The sequence below is a fragment of the Oncorhynchus gorbuscha genome, linkage group LG08, assembly GCF_021184085.1.
Source record: "Oncorhynchus gorbuscha isolate QuinsamMale2020 ecotype Even-year linkage group LG08, OgorEven_v1.0, whole genome shotgun sequence".
NCBI lineage: Eukaryota > Metazoa > Chordata > Actinopteri > Salmoniformes > Salmonidae > Oncorhynchus > Oncorhynchus gorbuscha.
Window position 1 is genome coordinate 47,859,170 of NC_060180.1, and position 16,532 is coordinate 47,875,701.

At 39.7% G+C, this 16,532-nt stretch overlaps 1 protein-coding gene across 7 annotated transcripts in view; it reads left to right on the top strand.

Annotated features, from left to right (window-relative positions):
- The window catches only part of LOC124041750 (suppression of tumorigenicity 18 protein-like), a 42,270-nt gene extending 26,727 nt beyond the window's left edge, over positions 1-15,543 (top strand). For 4 of the 7 annotated variants that reach the window (XM_046359713.1, XM_046359719.1, XM_046359718.1 and 1 more), the window contains 15 exons: positions 226-316; positions 423-515; positions 2,859-3,148; positions 3,750-3,964; positions 6,786-7,028; positions 7,498-7,610; positions 8,352-8,414; positions 8,792-8,860; positions 9,666-9,728; positions 10,023-10,103; positions 11,903-12,127; positions 12,315-12,403; positions 12,581-12,684; positions 12,771-12,917; positions 13,216-15,543. In XM_046359713.1, coding sequence (XP_046215669.1) covers positions 226-316; positions 423-515; positions 2,859-3,148; positions 3,750-3,964; positions 6,786-7,028; positions 7,498-7,610; positions 8,352-8,414; positions 8,792-8,860; positions 9,666-9,728; positions 10,023-10,103; positions 11,903-12,127; positions 12,315-12,403; positions 12,581-12,684; positions 12,771-12,917; positions 13,216-13,356 — 2,027 coding nt within the window. In that variant the 3' untranslated portion in view covers positions 13,357-15,543. The remainder of the gene's footprint in view (positions 1-225; positions 317-422; positions 516-2,858; positions 3,149-3,749; positions 3,965-6,785; positions 7,029-7,497; positions 7,611-8,351; positions 8,415-8,791; positions 8,861-9,665; positions 9,729-10,022; positions 10,104-11,902; positions 12,128-12,314; positions 12,404-12,580; positions 12,685-12,770; positions 12,918-13,215) is intronic. The other 3 variants (XM_046359715.1, XM_046359714.1, XM_046359717.1) reach the window with 3 other exon arrangements.
- The last annotated feature ends 989 nt before the right edge of the window (positions 15,544-16,532 follow it).

Genomic DNA, 16,532 nt, shown 5'->3' on the forward strand with positions numbered 1-16,532 from the left:
CACCAGCGATGCAGTATATTCACCACTGATGTAGTATATTCACCACTGATGTATAATCACCACTGATGTATAATCACCACTGATGTATAATCACCACTGATGTATATTCACCACTGATGTATAATCACCACTGATGTATAATCACCACTGATGTACAGTACAGCTCTCCTTCTACTAACCCTACTGTTTCACCTACTGGCCCTCTCCTCTCCCGTCTGTCCCCAGTCCTGGCCATGCATGAAAACGTCCTCAAGTGTCCTACTCCCGGGTGCACAGGAAGAGGCCATGTAAACAGCAATCGTAGCACCCACCGGAGGTACAGCCTGCAGGACTAACCTATTAAAAAATGACAAACTGTACATAGACAGGTTCAATGTCAGACTAATGGGCTTGATTTCCTTCTATTCATCCTCCTCCCCCAGTCTCTCAGGCTGCCCCATTGCTGCTGCAGTGAAAGTCCCCAAACCTCAAGAGGAGAGCCCCAAATGCAGACAAGCACCAGAACGATTGTCCAGGTAAAAATCACATGGACTGAGAATGTATGTTATAACACACGTTAAAGCTGTAATATTGCAGTATTGTCACTCTTGACTGTTGACGATTATTGAAGCGCATGTGGACATACATTATGATGACAGTAAACCAATGAGACATTGAAAACTATGCTATAAAACATTTATTCTGAGAGCATAGTCCCTTTTGATATAAAACAGTGTTTGTGCTCGTTGACGATATCATATAAGATCAGGAGCTATGTTGGTTAACATTTACAGTATCGTGTCCAGTTTATCCAGTCAGTGTATTGTAAAAGGAATGACAACATATCGCCTGGCAAAGCATCACAGGTACGGCAATGGGTTAAGGTCCCATGGGATTCTCCCTATTAGAGATTCAGAGCATAAGAGCTCTTTGTTCCCCTGAAGAGAAATGACAGGCAGACTGCCTACTCATACAAAATGAATTAGTTGGGCAACATGCCTGTGTGTGAACATACAATACAGATCACATCCCACAATCCAGGAGGAGGACGTTGGTATTATTATAGGATTCTAGGGACACCGTGTCCATATTCCTTCACAACCGCCTCGTATCAATATTATTCTGTGTTCTATTACTTCCACAATCACCACCACCTCTTCCACATGCAAGTTGTGCATAATGTGCATGCACAGTGGCATGCAAAAAAAGTATGTGAACCCTTTGGAATGATCTGGATTTCTGCATAAATTGGTCATACAATTAGATCGGATCTTCATCTAAGTCACAACAACAGACAAGCACAGTCTGCTTAAACTGATAACACACAAATTATTGCATTTTCTTGTCTATATTGAATACATCATTTAAACATTCACAGTGTAGGTTGGGAAAAGTATGTCAACCCCTAGGCTAATGACTTCTCCAAAAGCTCATTGGAGTCAGGAGTCAGCTAACCTGGAGTACAATCATTGAGTTTGGAGATGTTGGTTAGAGCTGCCCTGCCCTATAAAAAAAAAACACTCAGCAACATGTGAGTTTGCTATTCACAAGAAGCATTGCCTGATGTGAACCATGCCTCAAACAACAGAGATCTCAGAAGACCCAAGTTTAAGAATTGTGGTCTTGCCTAAAACTGGAAAGGGTTACAAAAGTATCTCTAAAAGCCTCGATGTTCATCAGTCCACGGTAAGACAAATTGTCTATAAATGGAGAAAGTTCAGTACTGTTGTTACTCTCCCTAGGAGTGGCCGTCCTGCAAAGATGACTGCAAGAGCACAGAGCAGAATGCTCAATGAGTTTAAGTAGAATCCTAGAGTGTCAGCTAAAGACTTACAGAAATCTCTGGAACATGCTAACATCTCTGTTGACGAGTCTACGACACGTAAAACACTAAACAAGAATGATGTTCATGGGAGGACACCACGGAAGAATCCACTGCTGTCCCAAAAAAAAACATTGCTGCATGTCTGAAATACGCAAAAGAGCATCTGGATGTTCCACAGCGCTACCGGCAAAATATTATGTGGACAGATGAAACTAAAGTTGTGTTGTTTGGAAGGAACACACAACACTATGTGTGGAGAAGAAAAAGTCACAGCACAGCACACCAACATCAAAACCTCATCTCAACTGTAAAGTATGGTGGAGGGAGCATCATGGTTTGGGGCTGCTTTGCTGCCTCAGGGCCTGTACAGCTTGCTATCATCGACAAAAATGAATTCCCAAGTTTATCAAGACATTTTGCAGGAGAATGTAAGGCTATCTGTCCGCCAATTGAAGCTCAACAGAAGTTGAGTGATGCAACAGGACAACGACCCAAAAGATAGAAGTATATCAACAACAGAATGGCTTCAACAGAAGAAAATACTCCTTCTGGTGTGGCCCAGTCAGTCCTGACCTCAACCTGATTTCAAATGCTGTGGTATGACTTCGAGAGCGATTCGCACCAGACATCCCAATAATATTGCTGAACTGAAACAGTTTTGGAAAGAGGAATGGTCCAAAATTCCTCCTGACCGTGCAGGTCTGACTGTGCAGATCTGATCCGCAACTACAGAAAAGGTTTGGTTGAGGTTATTGCTGCCAAAGGAGGGTCAACCAGTTATTAAATCCAAGGGTTTACGTGCTTTTTTCTAACCTGCACTGTGAATGTTTACACAGTGTGTTCAATAAAGACATGAAAATGTATAATTGTTTGTGTGTTATTAGTTTAAGCAGACAGTGATTGTCTATTGTTGTGACTTAGATGAAGATCAGATTGCATTTTATGACCAATTTATGCAGAAGTCCAGGTAATTCCAAAGGGTTCACATACATTCTCTTGCCACTCTAAGTGTCAATTTCCTGTTCCTTACATGGACTTTATTTGACACATACAGTAGCCACTTTCCTCATCAAATCCAACAACAACACCTCGTCTTCTTGGATTATTCTCCAACCAGACCTCTCGGCCCCCTCGTGAAGAAGTTGGAGTTCAACCAGTACAGCTACAGGTTCGCCCATCACCATCCTGTCACCGCCGCCTTGCAAGCCAACCTCACCAAGGACATGGACAAGTACAGCAAGATCCGCTTTGATTACGCCAGCTTTGATGCACAGGTCTTCGGCAAACAACCTCTGATGGCACCCAACCAGGACCAAAAAATCTCTCCTTCACACTTCCCTGACTGTGAGTTTCGCACATTTTATTTGATTCAGGGGGGGGGGGGGCATGTGTCAAGCCACATTAAATGAATTTAATGTGTCGCTCATCTTCTGCCACAAATGTGCAGCCCATACATGATCAGACAACATCCAAACTATGAGTATGCGACACACTCACAAGGTTCCTGTAAACAAGACAACCATGCTTGTTTAATATTGCTTACATTTACAGTTTAGTCATTTAGCAGACGGTCCTATCCAGAGCAATTTACAGTTAGTGCTTTCATCTTAAGGTAGCTAGGTGGGACAACCACATATCTTAGTCGTAGTAAGTAAAACATTTCACAAAGTAGCTATCAGCAAAGTCAGTGCTAGTATGATAATTGTTTTGTACAAAAACATTGTTTTGAACAGATCTGTCAGATCCTGAGAGAATTGTCATTTTATCAAGAAATACCTGTATTATCAACACAGACTTTATTTATTCAAGCACAGACTGATGCCATTGCAACCACACTGTAACAGCAAATGTATAGCTGGTTGCACGACGCACCATCATATAGTGAGTATAATCAGTTGTTCCTGTATCTCTGTGTAACTTGCTGAATGTGTGTTCTGTTATCTAGCAGCTCTACAGTACACTGGCTTCCTGGGTGCCCCTGGTAACCTCCTTCCCATGCCTGACCCCGTACGGCACAGCCCACCCACCCATTACAAACCGGGATGTGAGGGGCTCCAAGACACCGCAGCCACCACTGCCATCCTCAACCTCTCAACCCGCTACCGAAGCAACATGGAGGCCATCTCCATCTCCGGCCGGCCCCTGGCATCCTCCACAAAGGTAATCAAATTAGACCACTTGGAAAGGTATTTAATGGGGTCATTTTAAAGCAACTCTGATTTGTGTATAAAAAGGAGAAACATCAAAAGGACTGTTTTTAGCAAAGAGATTGTGTCTCTGGTGGCAGGGAAACAAGAGGTTCCCCTCCATAAAGCTTTAATATACACAAAAGAAAATTTATATAATCACATCAAAAGAAAAAAATACTATCAGCCTTATTTCCCAATTAAAATTAGACTGTAGTTTCTACTTTTATGGAAATAGTCACAATTAATCAAAGATAACTGAAGAAATCTGTCATTCATTTTGATGTTTTTTGCCGATGAGATCTCAGTCGCTCAATTTTACCTCCAACTAAGATGTTTGGTGCAGTATTTCTAAACTAAAAAATGTGCATGAAAATGAGTCGTCTCTCGTCGAAAAGACAACAAATACTTTACTGAAGAATCCCTACTGTTGACCAATCACTGACGAAGGGGCGTAGGCTTCGGTTACTGACTTCGGCTTGCCTCAAGAAACAATTTTGTGTGCCTGAACAACCAACAAAAACCTTACTGTCACAAAATGACGTCATAATACATGCAAAAACTCTTCCTAGCAGTTACAAACACCATTATTTCTCAATTACAACTAGACTCTGTAGTTTATGTAAAACATGTGGTCATGCATATGATTTTATTAATGGACAAAAAAAGGAAAAAGGGAAAAATGAATAACTGTATGAAAGTGTGTCTTGCATGCTGCAGATGGCGGAATATATTTTGCTTAGTAATATATTATCCAGGATCAACTGTGTCTCTATCAGATGGCCTATAAAACTAGTTCAGTGGATTAAACCAATCAGCTGAAGGACTCATTAGCTGAAATCTTTTATTCACACAAAACCGAAATCTCAGTGATTTATTAAATGTGCACCAGTTTAGTTTAAAACTTGACCCATTTGTGCATATCCTGTATAATCTCTAGAGGGGAAAAAACAACTGCCCTGTCCACTACGTGGAAAACCATGATACTCTCAACTGCCCTGTCCACTACGTGGAAAACCATGATACTCTCAACTGCCCTGTCCACCACCATGATACAACTGCCCTGAAAACCATGATACTCTCAACTGCCCTGTGGAAAACCACTCAACTGCCCGTGGAAAACCATGATAATCTCAACTGCCCTGTCCACTACGTGGAACACCTTGATACTCTCAACTGCCCTGTCCACTACGTGGAAAACCATGATACTCTCAACTGCCCTGTCCACTACGTGGAAAACCATGATACTCTCAACTGCCCTGTCCACTACGTGGAACACCATGATACTCTCAACTGCCCTGTCCACTACGTGGAACACCATGATACTCTCAACTGCCCTGTCCACTACGTGGAACACCATGATACTCTCAACTGCCCTGTCCACTACGTGGAAAACCATGATACTCTCAAACTGCCCTGTCTCACTCCACGTGGAACACCATGATACTCTCAACTGCCCTGTCCACTACGTGGAACACCATGATACTCTCAACTGCCCTGTCCACTACGTGGAACACCATGATACTCTCAACTGCCCTGTCCACTACGTGGAACACCATGATACTCTCAACTGCCCTGTCCACTACGTGGAAAACCATGATACTCTCAACTGAACTGAAACTTGGCCTTCCTATGCATTACGGTTGAGCATAACAACGAATGTCTCAAAACCCAAACAAGGCCCGTCTCTACATTATCTAATTTATGACAGATAATATTGATAGATAAATGATTCAAGGTTTCCAACACCTACACAGTACAGAACCCAGCTTGGTGAGCTGAGAATGTGGTCCTGTACCAGGTGCCAACCCACTGAATGAATAAAACAGTGTTAGCAACTTAATCATTTGTGCTCTTCTGCGTTGGACGTATGTGGCATACAGTACACTGTATAGGCCCATGCAACTCATATGTTTGTTATATCTCTGTAGGTTACCAGTGATGCAAATGCAACAAAAATGCATCACAACTCAATGTGAAAAGTTCATGCTATTGAGATTAGCTACAGACATGTCACCATCACAGACATAATTACAATGGACAGCCACACCCGCTTGCAATGTCCATGAAAATGATCCCCTTTAATTAATTTGAAAGGCTCTCTTTTGTTACAAAAATAATGGGGGATAGGTTGAATGGGACATATGCGTTGAATAATTGGTTTCATTTATAGGCCGTATTTCGGCATTTAATGAGGGAAAACTTTTAATACTATAAAACCTATAAAGCTGAAGCACACAGCCCAGTATTTCACATAACACAGAATGAGTAACACATCTGTCAGTGAGAAAACGTATGCTGCATTAAGCTTTTTCATTTTTCTTTTAATGGTGATGACCTAAAAACCAGCACCCCCAGCTGCCATCTTAGTTGTATGTCCTAGAAAACAGATAGATTACACAGCTGTCACAAAAAAAAACTACACACCAAGCAACGATTATTATTTTGTTCAACAGAATTAATGCTGGCTTAACACCACACTTTTACCCCGGTGTTAGATAATCACTCAGCGTCTTATTTTCATGTAAATGTGTATTTGAGGTGCAATTCAAGTTATTTCTCGCAGGAATTATTGTTGTCATTTTCAGAGTGGGGCACACTTAAAGCATGGCAGTTGGTGCTATAAGGCCATGTCATGGAAATATAGGAATTTCAATCTTCATAACCCACATATCGTTATTTCCCATGAAACTGGCGACCCTGTATGTTTTTGTTAAAGACAGTTGACTATTTCAAAAAAGTTCATTACCTGCTGACTGTTACAGAGTCTGACTTGTGAACTTCTTCTCGTTAAGGACACGCCCATAGAGGTGGATGAGAACGGCACTCTGGACCTGAGTATGAAGAAAAGTCGGGAGGTGAATGCCCCATCCAAGGTGCCTTTGGGAGACGTTGCCCTGTCCCCTCCTGAGTCCACTCTCAAGCAGGCCGGCAGTGTGCACATCAGCCCTGCCTTCTACCATTCCCTGTGTGAGAGAGACGCCTGGGACACACCTCTCAATTTCAGCAAAGCACAACAAATGATGCACGACAGAGAGGTACAAGCTCTTGTTAAAGAGAGTGTTCCTCACAGCTGGTGTTCCTGGTTGTTGTTGATTTAAAAGGCCATGACATTCGTACTGTTATTAACTCACCGACGACAACATCTGGTGCTGAACACAATCTTTGAGAAGTAAATGTTTCACATCACAAGTATATATGTCATAAATACTGTCCGTGTGGATTAAATGTGACTTTAAATGGATGTGTGGTTTACTGTAAGTATCCTTAAGCGTAATACCTCAGCCTTACCGCCGAACCCCTAGGCTTGTGTTTTAAGAGTAATAAGTGGGATGTTTTCATTGATAATGTTCAAAACTCAAGACTGAGACAGGAAGTCAGGAGGTTAAGCAGATTTTTAAAGACACCTTATTATTAAGACTGCATCTGAAATGGCACCCTATTTCTTCAAAAGTATTGCACTATATAGTGAAAAGGGTCCATTTCAAACGTACATATGTCTCTCAGCAGGAGGATTTTGACGACGCTTCTCTGGAGAACCAGAGCTACTCCGGAGACGCAAGCATGTTAAGCCCCAAGACCAAGATGCTCTTAAGAGATGCTAAGAAAGAGCTGATGAGGTATATCATGTAAAACATGGCGGGTCTGCTCATTCTGGGGGTCCAATGAGGGGAGAAATTGACATATTGAGGCTTCTTTGCTCAGTCATCTGTGTATAATGTGCATTTCCCTCTAAAAAGGTCAGCTGACAGATGGTCAGTCTTAATAACAAAAGTGTAATTCCCGACCAGACCTTTTAAATGGGGCAGTATATTATAAGTGGGGTGACTGAATACATACTCGGTGAAATGCACGGGACATGATCTATCCTATTATTAGCTCTTATATTGTTACCTATTATATATTACATATCGTTGTGACTGGTATGTCTGCAGGTTCATGTGGAGAGGAAATGTATCTTGTTAAAAGTGAGTTTTTACATGTCCGTATGTCCTCAGCTTTACCACTCTTGACTTTGTAGTTAGACTCTGTATGTTCTCTTGAGTTTGGCTCTGGGGATTTGATTCACTTTATGGCTCGACATGATTGAGTAGTTTACAGGAAACAAGTAGATCTTCCAAGTGAGCACCTTTTAATGAACAACTTTCTGCCACTCCAAAGAAACACCTTCAGAGACGCTGTTGTGGTGAATGTGTTTGGGGAGCAAAATAAGTCCTACTAGATTTCCTGCTGCCACTAACACTTCACACTTCCAATTCCACTAATAACAAGTCAATGTCATGTTACCGAGGTTAACACACTGTGTTGAAAGTCCGTGCATTCTTGAGTATGGTCTTAACTAAGTGTTGTGCTCTCTGCAGCTGTCCTACCCCCGGCTGTGACGGTAGTGGCCATGTAACAGGAAATTATGCGTCACATCGAAGGTAATTACACACTCGTTAACACCGGCTAGTTAACACCGCAAGGCCTGGTTCAGAGGAACTATTGTTGATTGTTTCATGTTGATCAGCATTAATATGCTGCTGGAAAAGGAAACTATTGTTTTTGCAACCTTATTGTCGCTGTGGAATTTAAGTCATTTACAACGGCCTTGTAATTGTACTGAAACGTCGGACAGAAAACCATTTGCAGTTTAATCATCTTCAGTTTGTACAGTTGTTATCATATGGTTTGGGAGAGGATGACCTCTCTGCCACATTGCACTGTACAGTATATCAATCACTGTCAGACTTCAATTGAATTGAACTATGATCAAAGGGTTCATTGTAATAACTCTCTGATGTGGATCCTCTGTCTGTAGTGTATCTGGGTGTCCCCTGGCTGACAAGACTCTCAAATCACTGATGGCAGCCAACTCTCAGGAACTAAAGTATGCGTTGTCCTGTCAGTCATTATCAACTGTTTCTAACCTGTTTGTATCCACTCATTCAACTTTGTGCTATTTTATTGGATTACATGATCCATTCTACCTGGTCTCATGCTGTTTTAGTCATACAATACATTGAATACATTGAATCTGGACTTTTATCCACGTTGTGTGATCAGGCTGTATACACTGAGTGTACAAAACATTAAGAACACCTTCCTAATATTGAGTTGCAGCCCCTTTTGCCCTCAGGACAGCCCCAATTCGTTGTGGCATGGACTCTACATGGTGTCAAAAGTGTTCCACAGGGATGTTGACTTCAATTCTTTCCACAGTTGTGTCACGTTGGCTGGGTGTCCTTTGGGTGGTGGACCATTCTAGACACACAATGGGAAATTGTTTAGCATGAAAAACCCAGCAGCGTTGCAGTTCTTGACACACTCAAACCGGAGCGCCTGGTACCAACTACCATACTCCGTTCAAAGGCACTTAAATCTTTTGTCTTGCCCATTCACCCTCTGAATGGCTTAAAAATCATTCTTTAACCTGCCTCCTCCCCTTCATCTACACTGATTGAAATGGATTTAACAGGTGACATCAATAAGGGATTATAGCTTTCACCTGTTCAGTCTGTGTCATGTAAAGAGCCTGTGTTCCTAATGTTTTGTACACTCAGGGTACATAAAACAATGTACTGTATATCTCCTGACCTCATGAAGATCCTTTGCCTTCCATTTTATTTAATGCATTTAAATATTATATAATTGTTCCAGAGTTTCACCTGTTTTGTCTGTCTTTCCACCTGCAGGTGCCCAACACTTGGATGTGATGGATCTGGACACGTGACCGGGAATTATGCTTCACACAGAAGGTAGTCTAGACTGGATGACACGAATGACTGAATTGATTAGAAATGGAATAGAAATGTGTTTGAATCTTGTTGTTTATCTTTCTGAATTTATTCATCTTTGACTTTTGGTAAACTGTTTTTACATCCAAGAAGATACGATTCTGACGACTGATTCTTGAAAACTGATTTTGTTTTTTTAGAATGTTGTTTTCAATGACATGCTTTGTGAGAATCACTGATGGAAGAGTTTGCTTGATTTTAGCCCTAAATTAGTGTTCATTATTGTTAAACCGTATTGTCTCTAAACATTTGTAGTTTGTCAGGATGTCCACGTGCCAGAAAGGGAGGCTTGAAGCTTACACCAAACAAAGATGAAAAAGACGACCAAGAAATGAAGTAAGAGATTATTCTTATGATTGTTGTTTTTCATGACTACATGATTGCTGTCTCAATGAATGAAAATACTTGTATCCGGTGGTTAAGAGGTCATTATACCAGAAAAATGAAAAGGAAATTGTTTACAATGATTAACAACAAGTGTATAATACATGTTTCAAACACTGTAATATTTTTGAGTTGTTTTAATAGAATATCTGTCTTATCACTCTCTTGTGAGTGTTTTCCTTATCATGGTGTGTTGTTTATTACAGGTCCCCCATACTACTGTATGGGTACAAAGCTTTGATTCACTGATGTAAAGCAGAATTATTCTAGATGCAGTTGTCTCTGGAAAGCTGACATTGGTCTTTAAAACAAACAAAAACATTTAATTGATTGCTGCTGCTTGAATCCAAAGTCCAATGTTTGAGACCTTGTTTACTTCTACATCTGGACAGACACAGATTTCCCATTCTTTTTAAATTACTAATGCAGGGCCAAGAGCTTAGGAATTAGACTGGAATAAATCGCATACACATTAAGAGAGGGCGGGGGAGCGACAGGTAGCCTAGCGGTAAGAGCGTTGGGCCAATCACCGAAAGGTTGCTAGTTCGAATCTACCTACATGTAGTGCATCTGTAATGTTACTAGATTATTGTAAATTGTCGGCCATATAGCATGATTCTATTGTCCTGGTGCCTTACATCTGTGGTGAGTAGATGGATGGACGTAATGGGGTTGTTTTGTCCTCTAAGTGCTAGCAGTACTCTGAACAACGAAGTGCAACAACAAGCTTTGTTACAGTAGTACTCTGTTTGCACGCTAGCTCTGTGTTCCATTTGTACCATCTCAGCCTGCCTTTCACCTTTACCAATAAGGGAAGAGTTCAGCAACCCTCAAAATTACATTCTTTCACATGACGGGATACATGACAATTATGTGTAATTCATGTCACTCCATTACTGACCTGGAGAAAAGAGAGCTGGAAAAAAATGTAATTACCCTTATAACTCTTAATAATATTCAGCCAGACTTGTGCTTATGTTTTTCGATTACAAACACCAATAACCTACCTAGTACTGTATACGTAGGCTATATCAATCTGAATGTGTTTATTATTCCAAAGTTTTTCTGGATCAGCAATTTGGCTGATACGATTATTTGAGCCTGTTGTCAGTTTTGTTGACTACATTTTTAATCAGCATTTGACTGGATTAATCAATGTAATGGTTTGACAACTCTTCCGGTCTAGTTAGTGAGGGATATTTATGAACTGTGCAAATGATTTGTTTGAGTATGTATGTATGTATGTATGTATTATGTGTTGTTTAACTGGTTAAGTAAAGTCGTTGCAACTCAGTTGACAGCATTTTGATCTACTTACATTTCCATTGTACCTAAACTCTACACAGCGATAGATTTACATATCTCAGATCATACTGTATTTACTACATCTGTCATATCAAATGGCCTGAACTGCCAAACTATTCTGAGGGAAAAACAGCTTACTGATGACAATAATCTTTCTCCTCTGCCTCATCGGAATGAGAATAGACGTCTCTCACAGCGGCGCACTGTACATTGTCAACAGTCTGTGTGACAACATGAATCTCTCCACTAGCAGTATAAGGGGAGGACATCAGATAGCAACAGACTCCTGAGTGTATTCTGAATGTAGATATATAATTAGTAGACCTGACACAGTTCCATATTTTATCTAACAGATAATCATATCTGTTCTATGCGATGCATTTCTAGCTGAATGTTTTGTAACGTAAAATCCTCCTGAACAGACCCCTTGTTTGTCTCCCTACTAGGTGTCCAGTGATAGGTTGTGATGGGCAGGGCCACACATCGGGGAAGTACACATCTCACCGCAGTGCAGGGAGCTGCCCCCTCACTGCCAAGAGGCAGAACGAGTCATCCATCAATGGCCTCCCCTTCCCCTGGAATAAGGCCTGCAAACAGGAACTGCCCCACTGTCCCCTGCCCGGCTGCAATGGCCTTGGACACGCCAATAACGTGTTTGTCACCCATAGAAGGTGAGGTTGCATTGCGTCAATTTTGTCCCATACGATTCCAGTGAAATGTTTATAATTTCTATGGATACTACTATCCTTGACCACCGACCCTTAATTAAAGGTGCACTCCTTGAACAACTAAATAGCTTTGAGATTGACAGTTGTGAGTTGGTAATATTTTTGTAATTTGAATTTTATTTCTATATAGTTTGTCGGGATGCCCACTTAATGCTCAAAGTATCAAGAAGAAGATGTCAGGAGAGGAGATGGTGACTATTAAACTGAAAGCCAGCAGTGGTAAGTCTCTGTGCTGTACTGTACATACAGTATATGCTTTGGCAGGATAATATATTTTATGGAAATGTTCATCTTAGTACCATCAAAGTATGTGTAGACCCCCTCCTAGTTGATTCACTAAAGCAAAGTAGCAGGTTTAGTTTGCACTTCATAAGAGTATTCTCCATTTTCAAACAGGAGTCGACAACGACGATGACATGCAACACTTGGATCATGAAATCAAGGAACTGAATGAATCCAACCTGAAAATAGAAGCTGACATGATGCAACTGCAGACCCAGGTAAATATCCACATCTGTGATGATATGATGGTTTTCAGAGGACTCGGGCTTAATTCAGGTTGACAAGTTTTCCTCTCCCCTGAAAGCAGATTTCGTCGATGGAATGTAACCTGAAGACAATTGAGGAGGAGAACAAGATGATTGAACAGCACAACGACAGCCTTCTGAAGGAGTTAGCTCGCCTCAGCCAAGCTCTCATCAACAGTCTCACAGACATCCAACTGCCTCAAATGGTACAGTAGGCCTCATCCGAACCTCCCCACTTGCACCTGTAGCATTTTTTAACCATATTTCTATCTATAGTGCAGCATTTTCCAAACTCGGTCCTTGGGAGGGGTGCACATTTTGGTTTTTGCCTGAACACTACACAGTTTTGAATTAGCTGTGTAGTGCTAGGGGAAAACCCAAAACGTGCACCCCTTGGGGTCCAGAGGACCAAGTTTGGTAAACCCCGCTATAGTGGTATTAAATTCATATTCTCACTATATGCTTCAGTTTTTGAACTAATATTGGAACATGTTTGTGTTCCAGGGGCCCATAAGTGAGCATAATTTCGAAGCGTATGTGAACACATTAACAGATCTGTACAACAACTCGGAGCACGACTACTCTCCCGAGTGTAAGGCTGTCTTGGATAATATCAAACAGGCTATAAAGGGAATCCACGTTTAAGCTGTCGAGCCACCAAGAGGAGGTATCTTTGAGTTGGGATAATGGTATTGGATGACTGTGTTTTTCCTGGAGAGTGCAGTGCTGGCTTAGTTGCATGTATAAGACAAAGCTTTGGGAAATGTGTCAACATTTCACAGTTGAATACATTGCACGGAGACAATTACCAGCTGAAAATAATGTTTCATGTTTTTTAAAGCTTCTGTATTCACATGTTATTTCTGGTGAGATTTCTACCCCCCCTTGCACTTAATTATTTTGTATGGTTTGCTTGATTTAACTCTGTATTTGTTATGTTTTTGTCATTCGTTATGTTATTGCTATTTATCATCTTTATTCATCAATGTATTTAAACATTTTTTAAATTGTATTTCTATGATTGTAAAATGCTAAATATTTGAAATCCTTTGACTAATTGTATATTACATTGATGCACATTCCAGTTTTAATCATAGCTCTCTTTTGCCGTCTAGTGGTGGTTTATTTATGTCAGATCAGATTCTAATAAAACTATTTGGATCTCCCACGAAGGTAGAGAAATCTCCTAGAATAATCCAGAATCAACATTTTTTTTAAATTGTTGCTTTCGATTTGCATTTAATATTCAACCCTGAATGTATGGTAAGACAAAATGAAGACTCAAAAATGCAATGCTACTGTACTGTATACTCATAATTCAACAATATGTTCAAAGTTGACTGCAATTGGGGAGTTGCGTTTGGCTCTTAGCAAAATGCAACATTGTTTTATTTCATTCAATTAACTGAATGTCAAATTCAACGTTGAGTGTGTTGCTAGAATAGAGCAGCACAATTGATAAATCCACTTTGACAAGATATTGTCTTTCTTTTTCTTAAATAATATAGATATTAAACTGCCTTCTGTGCACACACTGTGTGTGCATATATGTGCCTACATGTACATGAATACATAAAATATACAGTTCTCTGTTTTGTGGTAGGACAGTATTATGTGGATGGTGTGTCATTTATTATACAGTACACTTATTTTCAAAGGAGAAAATGTTCTTAATGACTGTTTATATGCCATTTCAAATATTTAAGCATTGTCTCAGTAGCTGTAATCTCAAAGTCAGGTCTTGAAGTTTCACAGGTTAAGAAGTGTTAGTGCTTTTTTAAACGTTTGACTTATTTTCAGCATGGGACAAAATGGCTTGGATGGTATTAGAAGAAATGAACCACCACCATACAAACATTTACTCTGAGTACTATTATGACACCTTTTAAAATGTATGCTCATTATTACTTAATGATGGTCGGTGGCATTTCGGTTTCAGTAGTCATGCCAATTTCAAAATATCCCCCAAAAGGCACTTGGTGGCATAAATATCACTGCCGGTTCTTTAGGGCCAGCATGTATTTTCATCCTGTCAATCATTTTGCAAACTGTCAATCATTTTGATTTTCAGTTCATCACTATTACTTGAAGCAAAAGGGGACAAACAAACAATGGTATTGCTCGTTCTTAACTGTTTGTTTTCAATTGTTTATGTTTTATTTATTCTTAAATTGAGTTGTGAATCAGTTGCACTTTCACTTTTTTTCCTGTTGTATTTCAGTTGAGTTCTATTGCCCTGGGGTTCCAGAGAAAGATGACGCTTTGTTTGTGAACATTGCAGTACAACGTTATTATTTTGCAGTTTGCATGGGTTGACAGTCCTATCAAGTTACAATAAATGGAATTTGACTAGGCCTACTACACATATCCTGAGGAAGAATTCGAAGAGGTGCATATCTGCAAAACATAGCCAAATTAAGGACCCTTGTTGAGAAAAATACTTTCTTTTATTCAAATACTCAACACATTGTAAAGAATTGTAATCTTGAAAAATGTAATCATTTAACATTTTAACTTAATAATTGTGTTAATTTATTTATAATTCGTAATATTTAATTCATATACCACACATTGTTTGCTCAGGAAGTTTTATGAAGAATATTTATTTTTCCCTGTTAGTATTTGATGTTTTGTAATGTGAACTGGATTTTTGTGGAATGATATTAGTATGATGAAACTGTAGTGTATTTTCTTTCCTTTTTCATTCAAATGTTATGCTTTTTCAGTTCAAGTAGTTTGTAAATCGAAAGTATTACTTTTGCTATTTCATAAGCAGATATGCGCTGTGTTGTACAGTTTGTGTATGGTAGAAATAAAACTTTTTAAATGGTGGTGTGTGATTCTCAGACCTAATATAGTACAGTATATTGGTATGGCCATATTGGTACATTGGATCACTTTCCTCCCCATACTGTCACTGTAGCTTCATGAAGTCAATACCTGAGGATGACAAGTCTGTGCCACCTGGTGGTGAGTAGCAATAAGACAAGGCATCTCAGATGAGAAAGTAGGCAAATACAGGTATATAGGCCTATTCTTTGTTCATTGCTGACAATTTGGTTGCTGATATGTATATTAATTGAAACCCATTCATTCAATTCACAATCCTCATAGAATTGTACAAGTGTATCAGTATGTTCATTCAGAATGAAGCCAGAGACCAAATAAAGTGAGTGAGCAGGCCCTGCCAAGCAGCCGGGGGACTACAACAGTGATCGATTTCAAAGAGACAGTACAAGAGCAGAAAGCACTACAAATCAACCCATTTGAACTTGTCACCTCATGATGAGGTTGCTTACTAGCTAAAACTACATGACATCCAGATATAATTAGCAGATTAGCAGTTTTCATCTCAGCACACCTCATCAAAACTAAATATAGGCCAGCTTACACTCCACTCCATACGTATTCGGACAGTAAAACCTAAAAATATATTTGTCTCTATACTCCAGAATTTTGATTGATTTGAGATTTTTTAAAATCATATTAGGCAAAGTACATAATGTCAACTTTTATTTCAGCATTTGGAAATGAAAGCACTTTACAGTGCCTTTGGAAAGTATTCAGACCTCTTAACTTTTTACAATTTTGTTACATTAGAGCCTTATTCTAAAATGTATTAAATGGAGAAAAAAAAACTCAGCAATCTACACACGATACCCCATAATGACAAAGTGAAAACAGGTTTTAGAAATGTTTGCAAATGTATTCAAAATAAAAAACAGAAATACCTTATTTTACATAAGTATTCAGACCTTTTGCTTTGAGACTCGAAATTGAGCTCAGGTGCATCAGGTTTCCATCATCCTTGAGATTATCAT